Genomic DNA, 17,567 nt, shown 5'->3' with positions numbered 1-17,567 from the left:
GTCTCAAGACAACAATATTATCGTTTATCGCGATAATTTCTGGGACAATTTATCGTCCAGCTAGGTGTGTTGTGATGACAGGCCTAGCAAGAATCAATCAGGTAACGAATGGAAGAGAGATTGACAAATAGATGGATGGATCTAAATGACCGATAAATTACTCGATATTATCATGTTGCCTCTCTCAAAAAAAAAGGTAAGTTTAAGTTTGAAGTCCAAATGGTTTTACTGTGTAGATGTAAAGTAAAGATGTCTTTGCAGAACGCTTGGCTCAGCTCGCTCTCCTTCGCCTGCAGCTTCAGTCAGAGCACAGATATGCATTCAGATCTGATTCTCCAACCCGTTGGTTTCAAAACCAAATCACCCAAAAAATGCTAAAGCTTTGCTGCATGCAGGCAAACCGACAGACACATGTAGGCCGACTTTCTTCGTAAAGCCTTTAACCCCACGGGGAAAACGGCGACATTGTGACAGACATGCAAGATGAGATCCCTACCCGTCATGGCGTCCTTCCGGGACATGTGCTCGCCCTTGTTGCCATGGAAACTGGCATTGCCGGTAGACTCGTAGTCTGCCTTCCTCTCCTTCAATGCCATCATTTCTCTGGGGGATGCGGGAGCACTCGCTGTGCACAAAAAACAAAACAAACAAAAAAAAAAAATCAAGACATGCACACAGAGGATATATTTACCGTTTTATTTCAATATACATGAGGAGGAGAGGACAAAGGAAGCAACAAGTATGGATGAAACATTCTGGAGCCCTCTCACGACTCTTCCTTTCTTTGCAAGCTTGGCCACTTGGATTTAACTTGGTTTCAATCTAAACTAACAACGGAGATCTGGCGCTTTACGACCAACGCAAGCGGATTTGTCGGCAGTCCCCGATAAATCTGGGCGAATATCCATGAAGTAAAATGCTTCATAAAGCCAGCAAGTTCTCATATTCATAAATGAAGAATATTCTGATCAGTCTGAGCAGATCATCCAGAGCTGTAAATGTTCTTCTCTTTTGTTCACCAGACACTGACACTGTAAAATTTGGATTTAAGACGGTCATGGATTTTGTGTCTGCTGAACCATTTCAATCTGGAATTAACCTTTACGTTTTGTATCTCTGTCTATTCTGAAACACCCAGTGAGGAACCTTTTACAAACTTTTTTTCGGTCATAAAATCCAAGAGGGTTTCCAAGTTCCTTTGGAAGAAAAACAGACCCAGAGCATCACAGACCGAACTTGTCAGTAATTCCTTAATATGGATGAAAAATTGCTAGTTCTAATGGCGTTTATTTTTTGCCCCCACTTATAACAAGACACGTTCCCATGTATTAAGTGAAATAATCTGCCAGTGGAACTAGAACGTTTTCATTAATACTAAGGAATTATTGACTTGAAACAAACTCCTGTATCTTGTCTTATTTCAAGTTTTATAAGATATTTACACTAGAAACTAGACAAAAAAATGCTGTTTATTTCTTGCAGAGACAGAAGTTAATTATAAATATAAATGAAAAGTTGAATTAAACATTTAAACTTTAAATTAAACTTTATTCAGTGTGACATTATGTTAATGTAATAAAAGATGATTTTTTTCCCCCACCCTCTAAATCTATACCAGTGGTGCAAACGCAACACATTCCTCGTAGCCTGTATGTCAGTTTGTTGTCACTACTTTTTGGATGCCAGCCGTGCAAACACTGAGTCGTCTCTTCCATCTTTTCCAAACTTTATTGTTCCACTATATGACACGTAGAAAAGCATCCATCAGTTCAGAGCCACACATGGTTTGGTCTAATGTACGCTCCGCTGTCGGCGGTTAGCACATAAAAGCAGCTTCACTTCATGTCACTTTATGCCTTCAGCATGCATTAATACGGTTAACATTGATCCATATCCTCAGACGCAGTTCGACTGTCGGTCTGTGCAGTCGGAGCGCTCTCTCATTCCTAAAGCTGCCGACACAGAGACACTCGTAGCTTTCTGTGAGCTCTACGGACCATCTGCTGCAGCTTGTAAACCGAGAAACAAGACAAAAGATCAAATTAGCTTCCAGATCACAAAGTCTCACTCGTGGTGTCACTTTGTTGCTCGACAGGCTCAGATTAATGCACAACGTTTCTACATTTAGATCGACTAATGACAGCTGCTTTGCTCTACAGGTGACCGATTTCACTTTTCACACGTGTGTGACGTCAGCGATGTTACACCCGGTGCCTTCGTACAACTCCATCGTTTGGTGGCATCCCAACCACAAACCTCGTCTGTTATTATTGAGATTTTACGACAAAACGCTGCATCATTGTGACGTGCGGTTATCTTTTTGCACAGAAAAACCTGGAAACTGTGACGTGGATTTGAATTCAGCCTCAGTTTTTCCTTCCCATCAGGAGAGAATCAACTTGAATTCATTTTCAGATCAAAACAAAAAGTACATTTAAAGTTAGATTTCCTTGATGACAGGAATATCTTAGTAGCAGGAAATCATTCATACTTCATACACAGCGACATGCCGTTTCTCATCTCTACGTGTCAAAAATGATATCTTTGATTTTCACTTTCATAACTAAAAACATTATTTTGACGACCGGTTTGTTCCACATGTGGTTTAATTCGTCCAACATCGTGGACATCTGGTGAAACAACAGAAAAGATATTTGAAAACAAGCGACTGTTTTACCTGTCGCTTTAAATTTAGGTCAGTGCTTGAGATTAAAGAAGAATTTAATCCTTCACATTTAAAAAAAAAATGTCTTCACGACATATGGATCCATAAAAATTCTATGATATTTATATATTATTGCTGCAGCAGTGTAGTAATTGTTTCTTTCTGGCTGCTTTAACTAATCCCCACGATTCCTCTAAGTGTTTGTTCCATCAAGGCAGAAAAGCATGGTTAAAAGTTAAAAACCAAAATCATACATGGTTTATAATAACTTCCAGAAAAAACCCCCCAACTACACAGAGAAATCTGCTGTTGGAAAGCAGGTCTAAAGAGGTGCGCCGCTCAGACGAGTCCAAGACTGAACTTTTAAATGTTACCAGGAGCTTTGTAGATTTTAAATCTCGTACAAAATCAAACGCAACAAGTAAAAAACCCTTCACATAATTTCCCCCTCAAATCCAATAAAAATAATTTGAGATTTGTGGCTGTAGCAAAACAAAACGTCTAAACTCAGCGGTACGGATTGTGTCTGCAAGCATCGTTTCCAGCGCGCAACAGAAACACTTCAAACTTGAAGTTTGTCTCTTTGGTTTCACGGCAGTCATCACTGTGGCAGCCTGAGAGCAGCCTGAAAAGATCAGAGACGATGATGAACATTGTCAGAAGCTATCACCATCACCACCACCACCACCACCATCATCATCATCATCACCACCACCATCATCATCATCATCACCACCATCATCATCATCATCATCACCACCACCATCATCATCATCATCACCACCATCATCATCATCATCATCACCACCATCATCATCATCATCATCACCACCATCATCATCATCATCATCATCAGCCCAAGTTCTGTGAGACTTCAGTGGCTCATGTTATTCAAAGCCTTCCTCTGACAACGCGAGGACGGGGCGCGATCTTAATGGACGTGAAGCACGGATTTTTACTCGACAGCCGCCGCTCTGTGAAGGTTGGAGAAGACTCGGGCTGTGACGGAGCGGCGCTTCTTTGACCGGCGGGAAGAAGGATGAGGGGCTTCGAGAGGGAGGAACGCAAGAGAAAGGGAGGCGTGGAGACACCCACCTGACCGGTTGTTCGGGGACGTCCGCACCGGAGAGATGGACGGCGTGCGAGAGGAGGAATATGGCCGCTGTCTGTCCCGCTCTATCGTGGAGGAGGAGCCCACAAAGTGGTACTGCGAGTAGCCGTCCTGTAAAGAAAGGAAAAGAAAAGAAAAGATGGGACTGGAAGGAGGTTTGCAGTTTTATTTTCTCAGTCTCAGTCTGTCATTATTTATCGCAAACAATAAAAGCAAAACAAAATGGCCGTACCTTCTTGTACAGACTCCGGAGGTCTCTGTACTGCCACATGCTGTTGAGGACTTGCGATGCCGCTTTCACCACTTTGGGACTATGTCTGGGAATTCAGCAGAGAGCAAAAGGACACAGCGTAAAGCTCGACTGTGTTTTCGTTATTGACGAAAAAGATTCAGAAATATCAGCCAAACAAACAAAAAATAAGAAAAAGAAATTCTACACATTGTAAAGTCTTGGCACCTTCAAAACAAAAGACGTGCTTTCCGTCTCTGTTGTGTCCTCAAACTGAACCGCCGCGCTGACAGCGTGATTGCTGTTTGTGATTGATTAATTGGCCAACATTTCAATCTGCTTTTCTTCCAGGTTTCCACTCAGCTGACTAATGGCTCAGAGTTTAATTGGCTCGTGTGGCCTTATCACAGTCTGCGAAATTAAACTTCATTTCTCCGAGACATTTCAGTCGGCGTTTTGGGTTTACATGAGGGCAAACCGTTTATCAGAGAGAGGAAAAATCAAAACAAAACCCGGTAGAAATCACCTTTATGTTCCGAGAGCATCTCTAAAGCAATGATTTTAGTTATAAAACAAAGTAAAGTGTTTGTAGAAATGAACTAAAGTTGGTGTTTTACAGTTTGGCATCTTCATATGTTCTTATTTTACTTGTCCTTATGGATAAAATGATAATTGTTCTAGGCTTTACTGAACATATTCTTCCTCTTCAGTGCCTTGGGAGAATAGTTTTACTCATTCTTCAAGTTCTAAGCACAACCATAAATTTATCTAATTTAGAAAACGGTAAGAAGACCTTTTACCACGCAGATGGCAAAGGAAGCATATGGAAGTTGGTTTGCTCACTGAACAACAACAACAAAAGAATTTTAACTTTTTGGCCAACATGCAAAGTGTTACGTGTGATGAAACACGGCGGAGGCAGCATCAGGCTGTGGGAAACAGGAAAACTGCTCACAGTAAACGGCTTAGATCCAAACACCTGGATGCATGTCAGTGTGATGTCAAACCGCAGTCTGAACATCTTCAACAGGTGTGAATACTTTTGCATTTGTAAAGCCAAAGAATACTTTGGCTTTACGGATTCTTAGCTCCTGCTGTGTTTATAAGTTTATAAAAAATAACCTTCGTGAAATTAAGGGAATTTAGGGTAATTAAGCTACTTTCTAATCCTCAAAGTTCAAATCATTTTAATGATAATTATTGTTCTGTTGTTAATTTAATCAGTTAGACCATAAACGGCTTTAATTCAGCTTTGTGTTCACACAGGTGACCTTCAGCCTCCTCTTACGTCGAATGAATTCCCCCCAAATGTGATTAACAACGACATAAAGAGAAACAGCCGACAGACACAGTACATTTCAGTTTACAGACGAGCCGTTTGTAAGCCGAGTGGAGTGGATAAATTGTCTTTTTAGGAGTTTGTCTGGGGACAATCGTAAGTGATTCAATCGAAAGGTAAAAAAAAAAAAAAGGAAAAATGGAGCCAATATGACTTTTTATTAGTTTGACATTTTAGTTCTTTTGAAATTAAAACCGGTTTTATTCTCTTTAAATACACGTCAGACTTTGCAACTGTTATGAGACTCCTAATCCCGCTTCGTTCACCCGACGACGCCTCCCCGTTCGGCTTACTTGTCTCCCTTGCTGCGCGCAATGCCAATGAGCTTCTCGATGCCGCCGGCGTCCCTCAGGGCTTTGGTGTTCTCCATGTTCTTGGTGATGACCTCGTGCAGCGCGCAGCAGATCGCGGTGATGGTGTCGTCCGACATGGTCTTCCCCGCCAGGATGCTGCTGTTGATGCTGCCTCCTCCTCCTCCTCCGCCGCTGCTGGTGGTGTTGTTGTTGTTGCTGCCTCCGGGTAAGCGATGCACCAAGTCCCTCATGGCGTATTTGCCTGGTGAAAGGTGATGGACAGAGTGGGGGCAAAAAAAAAAAACAGTTTAGCGGGAGGCTGCAGATGAGCTTTTAAAGGAATGAGAAACAAGATATGAAATAAATACTGTAATTCGTGAGAGTATCTTCAGGCGGAGCTGCAGGAAACATCTTTTTAAAGTAACTCTTTTTTATTTTTTTTCCCTCAAAACTCTCTCTGGAAATGTTCTATCTAAAGGTTATACAAGTTTGAGGTGAAGCTTTGAAGTTTGACTTAAATCAACTCCACCAGAGGCTACAGGCCCTCGAAAAGCTTCTGGAAAACCCCTTTGCTGCACTTTAAAAAACCCCCAGAAAAAAACATAAAAAAAATAAGTAGGGAGTAAACTTGTAGGAAGGTAGGTCTGCTGTACCAATATGATCAATATGTATGTCTTAATTTTCAACATCTCAATAATAACTAAGAATTCACATAAAGTAGAAATGAAAAAAAAAAAAATCCATAATCAACATAGAATGTTCCGGTAGGAGACGAATCGTGTTATTGTGGTTTTTATGCTTTTTTTTAATGATGGTAGAGATGATTAAACGCAGTCGATATTCATAAAGAGAAAAACAAACATACATTTAAGTACCGATACGAAGCCCGCAAACAGCTCAAACTTTAGCGTCATTAGCAGCTAATTGTTAGCTTGTTGCCATATCTTCCCAGTGCTCACGAATCATTTGGATTCACTCTGTCAGTGCTTCTCGATTCTGTACTGGCCGCCTAAATTGCGGCTGGATAAATTATTTAGAAGGTATGGAAACTTCTTTAGCTCTGTCAGCCATCTGGAAAAGAAGCCATTGTAAGCTAGCTCTGTCCACATGAAGAGGCAACACGAGAACGTCTTCCTTTCGCACTTCAAAATAAACCCAAGGTGTCGAGCTTAAATCAGTCACCTTCACATGAGGGGATATTATAAGTAGCTTAGACTTCCCTTTGTGTTTTGTGGTACTGTATTTCTTCTCTCCGTCTAGAAATAGCTATAATTAACTAATGCTAACTCATCTTGGTTGAACATGCAAATATACATACATCAACATAGCCAAGACCTTAATGTTGCCATCTAAAGTATCCCTTTCAAATAATTTGAACTAAGGTGTTGCAAACACTTCCCAGGTTTATCAAATCCAACACAAATGCAGATGTTCTACAAACATTTGAAGAAAAAAATGTGTGGGGTTGATGATTAGGAGTTAGGCTCTGCTTCAGGATACAAGAACATTTTGGACGACTTAATGCTCTGAACTTTGAGGGAACGGTTTGGGGACGGTCCCCTCCTGTTCCAGCGTCACTGCACAGCAGTGAACCAGGCAAGGGCCACAAATACGTGGATTACCTAGATTAGTGTGGAGGAAGTCCTGACAGAACCCTTCCTGGATGAATTGGAACCGAGACTGCGATCCAAAGCGTCTCATCCAACATCAGCATCTAACCTCACAAATGCAATTTTGAAAGAACGGTCAGAAACGACCGCAAACACACCAAAAACTGTGGTTGAAGCATAAGAGCTGAAGCATCAGTGGTTTGCTCCTTGAGTTCATATATTCACATTTACCTACAGGCAGACAAACAAATCATTTTGGCATTATAGTAAAAGAAAAACTAGAAAAAAAACTTAATCGCAAGAAAAATAAATGTCCTCTGTCGGCGTTTATGCTCGTCAGCCACGTTCCCTGACACAGACAGACTACATTTCCCATGACACCCATGTGATTCTGTCAGGGCATCGTGTTCTCTCCGCCCCGTGGCTCTCGTCCTGACCGGGTCATCATCTCCCTGTGCCGGCATTGAGGGCCGGCGGTCCTGTCACGGCTTCCTGACAGCTCACTTCTGGACCGCGTGCGACTTCCCATCGTACGGCTCGCTCCCATCTCCGCTTTCGTGCGCGCTCCAAACAGCGAAGCCCTTCGTCACGTTTGTATTGCCGGAGTAATAAAACAACAGTTGGTTCGCAAGCAGAGCCGCCGCTGCTGACAGTATTGATATTTGCAGCTGAGAGCGCCGCGGACCTGACCACACAATATGCTGTGCAGCTCAAGCAATTTCGTTGTGTTCCAACCAAGGGGAGGACAATATGTTCCCTGAAAACAGGCCCGTGTGCACCGGGGTCAGCACAAAGGAAAATTTGACATCGCGGCCTACATCCTGCTGAGGACGCGGATGGCCGCATTCACCGACCGAGACATCACACGGTTTAGCTCAAAGCCAAAAGCATCGAATGGAGCAAATAGAGAGAGGCATGTGGCTGTTGCCATGGGGACCAACAGAAAAGCAGAGTTTATTAAAGACATCAGTCAGTCTCTAGCAAGAGAGAAAGAAAAAAAAATTGTATCAGGTGTTTGGCTGTGCTGTGTGTTGTGCAGAAAGGAGCAAACAGAGAGATTAATATTCCAAAATGCATTTCAAATACTTTGTTTTCATTTTGCAAATTGATTTTAAATTCAAAGAATTCATCCTTTTCACGAGTTACATTTGCAAATACATCTGCTAAGATACCTGCTGAAGCGCAAATTCGCTTTGCCACAATCTGTTTCAATTATGGCAAAATCAGGCTTCGTTTGTAGCAATAAAATGACAGCTGATGTTTGAGATTTGCTTTTGAAGTAAATGAGAGCGGCTCAAGTTGACCTACACACAGAAAGGTCAAACAAAAGGTCATATTTTAGGCTACAACAATGTCCTTTTTTGGGCATGTATATGTATATATATATATATATATATATATATTTCTGGAGGGTTTTTTTCCCAACATTTTTTATAGAGATATTACCACCATATGTTGTAATAATTGGCTAAACTTCCTTCACCTGATCAAAATCCCACCCTGACACCAGCTGTACATCACGTCTTAAGACATTCTTTTCTTCAGATTCTTGACCTACGGTTGACCCCTGGTACTTGGGGATCACAGTTGTGCATCGACATGCACAGTGGAAACCCGTCTTCGAATATCTACAGCCAATCAACACCAAAGAAAATAAATGGCATTCCTGGAGTTTCTGCTGTGCAGAAGTCAGACGACAGCATATCAAACAGGTAGCTATTAGCTATTTCAGCTCCCCAGGCTGTTTTCTTTCAAATATTTTCGACATGCTCTACAAAAAAAGAATAGGCAGATTGTCCATGAGTCATTTCTGCATCCCAGAAAAAAAAATCCACGAATGGGTGAATCTGCAAACCTTGAACCGCAAATGACAGGAGGTCCGCCGTACACCTTCAGCTCGGCCGAACCTCCTACATCCGCTGTGTGCGGACGGCTTACCGATGAGCTCCTTGTTCCGAATGTCCAGAGCCATGTTCCTCAGGGCCGTGGCCACGGCGCAGACCACCCGGTCGTTGTCTATCCTCAGTAACTCCACTAGGATGGGCAGGCCCTTCTCTTTGCGCACCGCGGCTCGGATGTAGACGGACCACTGGACAACGGGGCGATGAAAAGACRTGGACAGAGACAGAATCAAACATTTGCAACACTTTCATTTGGTGCCAGTTATTATAGAACCAGTGTTAGCCGCATAGACCGTTGTTGACATTGACAGGTATCCCCTGTGATGGGGACGTCAAACTCATTTTCGTTTTGGGCCAAATCAAGATCACGAATGCTCTTAAAGGGCCGGTTGGGCCAGAATGTATCATAAATCTGATAAAGTATCAATGAATTCTTAAAATTAAATAATATTATTGAACATCTTTTCAGTCCCTCTGGGATTTCGTGATTCATCTTGTGATTTTTTGCAATAAAAATCAAAGTTGTTTGCGATACTAACTTGGAAATATTTGCAATTTTTGCACTTATTTATGACGATAAATGCAGCTTTTTATTACTTTCTGAATGGACTATAATCTGACATCAATTAAGGCAGAGGCAGCTGTTGACTACAAGTAAATGTTTTTGACAGAAAACACGTATTAGCGCAAAAAAGTGCGGGGATTTGTTGAATTTCCATGATATTTTTCAAGAAAATGGAGGAATTGATTGGTATAATTTGGCACTAAACGCATAAAAATGCATTCATTGGATTGAAAACAAAGTATACAAGCACATTTATTATTTAGTTTAGATGTTAAGTTGTAAGTAGCTCACTGTGCATGTGTTGGATGTACGATAATGGGAGCCGGGGCTACAACCGTAGTTTTTCATTCGGTGGTGAGAGGAGCGCGGGAGTGCATGTTGTTAACTGTTAACCATTAAAGTGTGGATGCTAACATCAGTTGTGTGATTATTGAGTCAACACTAGAATCTAGAGGGCCACATAAAAAGCTATGGCGGGCCGGATTTGGCCCACGGGCCTTCAGTTTGACACTTGTAATCGTATGCTTACAATTAACAAAAGAATATTGCATTATCATCACTTTTTTTCCAGTTAGCTTTGATGAAAACCGTCGAGGTTTCTTTTATTTGAAAATAACTTGGACTTTTTCCTCTCTACTAGAACTGCGAGCTCCTCTCCTCTCCTCTCCTCTCCTCTCCTCTCCTCTCCTCTCCTCTCCTCTCTTCTCTTCTCTTCTCTTCTCCTCTCCTCTCGGTACGACAATGACAGTTCTCACCTTCCAGCTGCCGGCGGCCAGGTTCTGCAGAGCCCCAGCTGCTCCCTCCAGGGTGTCCGGGTTGGAGCACTCGGACAGCAGAGTGAGGTAGGGCTTGACGATGGTGGGGTGCCACAACATCTGGATGCCTTTCGGAGGCTCAGCCAAGTCCGGGAAGGGCCCAACGCCGTCCCACTGCGGAACGACAAGGCAGCGGCTCAGAACGGAGGAGCAGTCGTGAGTCCTCGCGTATTTGAGGGGCCCGGCGGCGCTCCCCGCGGGCAAAAGCAGCAAACGAGAAGGAGAGGATTTCTTGTTTCATAAGGCGCCAATAAACGAGGCGATGCTCATCTGCTGCTTGAATCGGATGAACTTTCGAGCGCAGATGAAGCGTCCATGACGTACCTCAGAAAATGTTGGCGCGAGGCTGGAAAAACATGGATTTCCCAAGACTGTTCATACGCTAAACCGAGTAATGAGGGCATGAGGGCAAAAGAAGCCGCAACCTGCCGTGTTTTTAATGATGGAGTGATAAAGCTGTTGTATCTGTCTGGCTGTAAGTTGCACGGTTCTCCATTGTGCAGTGTGAGGGAGAAACGTTTCAAATGCAATAAATATGAATCTGAAAAGTGTGGCATGGATTTCCATCCAGTCACCCTGAATCAATAAATCTAAAACAAACTTTAGATGCAAGAAAAGCTGCTGTCAAACTGCGGTGCATCTCTCCGCACACCTCAGCGTTCTTTTTCTTTTTATAAAAGAAAAAATTGGAGAGTTAGTGTCCACATTACTGTCACAGACACTCTAGCGGATTTATACATGAACTTTGACTGGACCATTCTAACAAATTATTATGTTTTGATCTGAAGTGTGTTCAGGGAAACGTCCAACCTGGCCTCAAATCCTCAGCACCCTCAAAAACCTTTTCTTACGTAGCTGATTAGTGAGTCAAACTTTATTAATGTGGCACCTGTCGAGATGAAAACAAACAAAATAAATGACAACAAATGTTAAATGTTCGTTCAAATTCCAACGAACATTTGACACCGGAGCAAAACGACCAAAACGACGGAAACGGCAAATAAAATGCATTAGAAAAGTCTGCAAACAAAATGGTCCTTCAATTTTGCACCAGACTGAATACTTTTGTCATCCAGCTTTTGGTGGAAAAAAACAGAGAAAAATGATGCCAATGGAAATTATTCAACTTGTTTTAATTAATTGATTTATGGGTCAATGCAACAGGCCAAGTAGTTATTTGTTAAAGTCAGACAAAATTCAGATTTTTCTCCCATTTTACTAATTTGTACTCATTTGTGTTGATCTTGCACTAATCTGGAAACAACACTGATGATGTCACCCCCTCTCTAATGCTCGAATAATCTTGCAAATTTTATCTTGCGATATCTTTTTGCAGATTTACCTGAGGATATTGTTTAAGTTTAGCATGTTGTCCTGCCACCCTCTAGTGAATATCGTGTCATAATCTTCTTGGCTGTGCTCCTGCAGACGTCTCCGTCTCTCTGTCCGCTGATACAACACAACATCAGCCCATCATATTTTCATATGACCAACGTGCGATAGCATCCTTCGCTGCATCTGTAACCCCGCCAAGCGCTGCTGTCCATCTTTAGCCGCTCCTCGCGCCTTTAATCTGATTTCGCCACTGCACCCTCTTTATCGTCTCCTGTCTCCTCCTCCTCCACTTCCTTTCCCTTCCTCTCCTCTAATTGCCCCGCAGTTGTTGGAGTTTTGTCCTCTCCGGCACACACACTCCCTAATCGCTGCTTCATGGTAATCGCCCGCAGCTGCACTAGAGTGGCAACGACGCACAGAGAGAAGGGAGAGAGAGCGATGAATTTTTTTTTTATGTTGAAGAGGTTATGATCTGTCCCTACTTCAACATGATCATTAGGACCCGCCGTCCTCCCCCACCAGCAGAAAAAGACGTTTTGCATGGAGAAAATCCGGCAAACCAGAGGTAATGAAACCCGAGTCCCAAAACCGGTTTCATAAATCTCAGCCAGATTCAGAAATGATTGGCAGCGGGGATGGTGGGGGAGAGGGGGGGAAAGTCATGCAGGGAGGATGAGCAATTCACACACCGGAAACGGCGTGTGGGAAGTGGTTAAAAAAAAAAAAAAAAAAACTTCCTCCACTCAATCAGAATGATACTGATTGCTCATTTGCATGACAAGAGGGCGGAGCTCGTCGATCTCCTGCTTCTGCCTCTCAGCTGCGTGGAGGATAACACTCGAGGAATCCAGAGAGAGAGGGAAAAAAGATAGAGTTAGAGAGAGAGAGAGAGAGAGAGAGAGAGAGAGAGAGAGAGGCAGAATCAGCCTCACAGAAATCAGAGCGCAGGCACCGAGCAGACTAAACCAAAACACTTTAGACGATGCAGAGCCTTGAAAAAGTAAAAAAAAAAAAAAAAAAAAAGGTCCACACTCACGTCATGCTGTGTGGACGCGACTCTGCGTTTTGTGACAAGTGTAGTGTGTGACTGTGGAGTGGAAAGGAAGCGAGGCGTGGCTCTCAAAACGTTTTCACGTTCATGTTCAAACATCTCTACATAAGATCCAGGAAGACTAGTTGTTTTCAAATTCAAAATACTTTACTGATTCCAAAGGGGGAATTAAATGTTTTTGTAAATCAAACTCTGCACAGAGTTGCTGTAGACGGTAACACCTGTTAGCAGGAAAGATCTATTCTAGATCCTTAGATCTATAATCACCAGAACCCGTTTATCCAATTTGATGTTGGTCTAACATACAACATTTGATAAAACATTAAAGTTTGAGATCGTATGGTGAGAAAAATCTGAAAAACAATTCAGTAGGAGTGAATATTGTTTTAAATGACCTCTATATTTATTACATCCTGATTCTGCTGTGGAATAACAATATAATTTTACTGTAACACTTCATAGCTCTGGCACCAAATAATGCTGAATACACTAAATGAGTCAAATGTAAAAGAATAGAGGCTCAAACAACACAATATCAAAATAACAGAATTAAGTAAAAAATCTATTAATTATACCAAAACCAACCAAACAAAACAAAAAAAAAAAATCTCTGATGAACTAAACAAATACTGCTGAGTCATCACAGAAGAACTCCGATATTTAGAGAGGAAAATAAAATAAAAAAAGCTGTGATGAGTCCCAGTTTGCAACAAGCATCGTCATAAAAACTTGATGGGCTTCAAGAGCGAAAAGAACATTTAATGTGTCATTAAACAGTTATCGTGCGTTACAGTTAAAATTCAGTGATGTTTGATGTTAATGGGGAGCAGAAGAGGAAGCGAGGCGGATAACGGCGCGGTGGCGGCGAGGCCGGAGATGGTGAGACGTGTCAGAAACGAGCCCAGAAGGCACTGCAGCCATCAGAGGACAATGAAACAGTTCCCCAAAATGGAGAATGTGTGTCAGTTTCTGTTTTTTTATTTTTAACATGTACACTCATCAATAAATTCAGCTGTTGGGGGCCGTGCTGGTGAATATTTAAAGTAAAGCGTTGCTGCAGTCCGTATCTTACCCAGACAGCTGTTGTCTTTCTGTAAGCTGCTCTAAGATGGCTTCATTTTTTAAATAGACTATTAGAATTGAATGGTTGAAATTCCAGCTACACATTTTTATCATTCTTGCTGTGATTTATGACTTTTTTTTAAGTACATTTGTACCTAAAACCTTTGAGCTATGAACCAGAGTTCTGGTTCAACATGGCGGCTAAAACACACTGAAAGTTGCTAAATTGCTCTTTAGACAGTTTGGATTTTATTTAATGAAGGGTAAAGATACGTGGATCCACTCTTTTGGTATCTTTTTCTTATCTTGAGTTTATTTTATAAAGTGAAATATGTCATTATAAGCTTGTGTTACCAATAGTAGGTAATAGTTTTACTACAGTTAACTTTTCACTTTTACTTAAGTAATATTTGTGATGCATCGCTGCTCTTACTGGAGTAAAATTTCTGGATAATCTACCCACTGAGCAACTTCAATAAAGGAAGAACAAACTGGTGTTAGTCGATACAGATACAGTTTGTGTTCAAGTGAAATCTCTTGTTTGCATAAAAGCTTCATGTTGGTTTTCAAGATGGTTTTCTTTTTTTGTTATCTGCTAAGTCCGTGGGCCAATCAGAGGTCAAATGAGTAGATGCTATCGTCAGTCTGGAATCGACTGAATTTAGCAATAAATGAGAAGAAAACTTATAAGATTTGGTTGATTCTGAAATCAACCAAGTCTAGCTTGTTGTTCTTCCACTTCCCAGTTTTGACTCAGCCTGTGTCGCAGCGCGCCGTGTAACCACGACTTCCACAAATGAAATGAATCATACGCTTCTTTTCTAGCAGGCGACTGGGACGATGGGGGCGAAGGAGGCTTGGGGTCCTGCGTGGCTGGACGACCTTGCCTTGTAGTCTGGTGCTGCAGTCGGAGGTTGAAAGCGTGAAACCTGGTCGCCTTCACGCTTACGGCCTGACGTTTGTGTCAGATCACCGTGGAAATAAGAGGCTGCCCTCGGGTTGTTAGCAGATCAGACACACTCGTGTCATTTAGAGAGTAATCCTGAGCTCACTGAAAGCTCACTGATTGTTTCTGCTATATCATTATTTAATCACACTATTTATTTGTTTTTTTAAACGTAGCTGAAAGGTGCCTCTGTTCTGACCCTTTTAACTCTGCTTACAAAATGACTTTTTTTGCATTAAACACACAAATGGTTTTTTTTTTCTTTCTTTTTTTTTATGTACGATTATAAAAGTGTAACCCAGTAAGTAAATAGTCCATCTGCATGCTTCTTCCAGTGCCAGTCAGACGTTTACAAACACTCACTATGGGTATGAATGTCATGTTAATTTGAGCTTTTATTTTTTAGACCAACTTTATTGTTATAAACAAAAGGATTGAGAGCATATAAGTTATAACAATAGAGATTCAAATACAGACATGCAGCCAAAACAGATTCATGTCCCTTCATTGCTCTTTGTAGTCATAAGTGAAGTCGTTGCATATTTAATCTCTCTTGTTATGAGTAGTGATGCAGCTAACTTAACTAGCTTGGTTTCCTCATGCATTTTCAACTGGCTAATCCATTCCGGTTAATGTTAGCTTCCTTTATCCGTTCCTAAGCAACCATTTTGTTTTTATTGCTTGCCTAAGTCAGATCTTTACAGATGTCGTTTCGTTGCTCTTTCCTGTATTAGAAGTTCATTGTTAAGTTTAGTTTTATGCCATTGTTCTGCTTTCTGATCGACCATCACACTTTCCTGTTCCGATAAAAACCAATCGTATAAAACGTTGTTTCAAGACGATGAACTTTATGTTGTCGTTACATCATCCGCTTTGTGCAATGATCCGCCAATGGCTCTACCGCCGCCATGCTCGGCAGTCGGTCCGGAAAGTCTCAGTCTGACTCGTCCAAGAATGTCCGTCTTCAGTGTCTACTAAAAAAAAAAAAAGCATTTAGCTTTTCGACGTTGGTTGCTAGAAATTTCAGCCAAACACATTTTGGCTTTCTATGCCTTCGGTCTGCTCAGGACCAGTAGAAACCTAACGCCCTGTTCCAAACTACAACCAACAGATGGAAAGGAAATCGGTCGTGACATGAAGTTTCCGGAATGGCAAACAGCTGAACCACACAAGGAGTCGAAGTCGTCTCTGTGTCAGGTTACAAACTATTTTAAATGACGTTTGCCAATTCTGATAGGAAGAGTGAGCAGTGTTATGCAGGTGTTTTAGTCAACCACTGTCCAAGTGGTGTGGTTCCTTCTTTATCCCAATGTCAGTCTCTGATGTTGTACCTTGAAAGAGAAGCAATGACCTGTGCGCTTATAGAGCAAAAAGGGTTGTGTGTAAACCTCTGACTTGCATTGTTTGTACCAGTTATGGATGACGCTTCAAATATCCAATTCTTTTTTCTGCTGGAGTCATTTGTTTGAGGTCTTTATAAATAAATGAACTAATCTCTCGAGTTGGAGGCCTGGTGCCCAAAGCAAGCCGATATGTACTTGCTACTTGCTTTTTCTCCCCCTTAAGCTTTGGAGAGAAAACATATCATGTTCAGTGAGAAACCCTTGGTTTTGCAATAAATAGTACAAAAAAATCAAATCAAACACTTGAATATGTCTAGAGGAACTTGGAGGACGGTCATGAATAAATAAAAACATGTGCGCAGCTCAACGCGCGTCCTGCGTATCTCCTCACCTGGTCGTGGCCCTTCTTTTTCTTCTTCTTCTTCCCCCAGCACCCAGAACTCTCCGCGTCCTTGCCGCCGGTGTCACACAGCAGGCCGTCCAGCTCCTCGGAGCCGCCCTGCTGGCTGTGCGACGTCTCCGCGGCCAGACGGTAGGACAGGTTCCTCAGGATGCACACGCAGTTCTCCACAGTCTGCAGGAGGACAGGTTGGACGGGAGGGGAAAGTGAGGAGGAGATGTAGGAGGCGCACGGTGAGACGCGCCGCAGAGATCACACACACACACACACACACTAATCCTAGTGTTGAGAGTGGCAGAGCAGTCAGCAGTCACAGACTTTGATCTTTTGGAGGATTTAAAAAAAATTTAATAAAAATCATCCAGAGAAGAGGTGACTCAGGGAACACGCAGGGAGGCATCAAGCAACCAACAATGTTTCTGTGTAAGAGTTCGGGTTGAGTAATGTAACATAACAGAAAGAAGTTTCATTTCTAAGCAAAGACTTCTCATGTCTAATGTGTTTTACAATGTGTTTTACAAAAATTACAGACTTGACAAATATCAAGGGAAAAAAAAAAAAAAAAAAAAAAAAAAAAACGCATCACGCAGCGGTTCAAAAACAAGAACAGCGATGGAAAACACGACAAACTCATCAGAACCAGGAGGAGGGTCTTGATGCCATCAGTCACCTTCATGTACGCGCTACTCACACCCTCCCCCTTGCTTTCTGCTATGCTAACGCTAGTTCCTCACAATGGAAGACACGAGATGATTGACAGCATGAAGACCCTCCCCCTGGCTCTGATTGGCTGTTTCTGATCGAGCACATGGCTGTAGGACCACAGGAAGAAGAAAGAGGAGTTAGATTTTTTTATTTTTTACTGTAATAATATTGTGAAAGTTTTAAGAAATCTGCTAAAA

At 42.0% G+C, this 17,567-nt stretch overlaps 1 protein-coding gene across 8 annotated transcripts in view; it reads right to left on the bottom strand.

The window, feature by feature from the left end:
* ctnnd2b (catenin (cadherin-associated protein), delta 2b) overlaps nt 1–17,567 on the bottom strand; it is a 175,235-nt gene that overhangs the window by 4,609 nt on the left and 153,059 nt on the right. For 5 of the 8 annotated variants that reach the window (XM_008433036.2, XM_008433035.2, XM_017310040.1 and 2 more), the window contains 7 exons: nt 16,657–16,839; nt 10,469–10,642; nt 9,186–9,336; nt 5,638–5,899; nt 4,009–4,102; nt 3,761–3,887; nt 497–625 (listed from right to left, as the gene is read on the bottom strand). In XM_008433036.2, the coding sequence (XP_008431258.1) occupies nt 497–625; nt 3,761–3,887; nt 4,009–4,102; nt 5,638–5,899; nt 9,186–9,336; nt 10,469–10,642; nt 16,657–16,839 (1,120 nt within the window). The remainder of the gene's footprint in view (nt 1–496; nt 626–3,760; nt 3,888–4,008; nt 4,103–5,637; nt 5,900–9,185; nt 9,337–10,468; nt 10,643–16,656; nt 16,840–17,567) is intronic. The other 3 variants (XM_008433037.2, XM_008433041.2, XM_017310043.1) reach the window with 1 other exon arrangement.

The sequence above is a fragment of the Poecilia reticulata genome, linkage group LG17 (assembly GCF_000633615.1).
Source record: "Poecilia reticulata strain Guanapo linkage group LG17, Guppy_female_1.0+MT, whole genome shotgun sequence".
NCBI lineage: Eukaryota > Metazoa > Chordata > Actinopteri > Cyprinodontiformes > Poeciliidae > Poecilia > Poecilia reticulata.
This window is presented reverse-complemented; position numbering and strand designations above follow the sequence as displayed.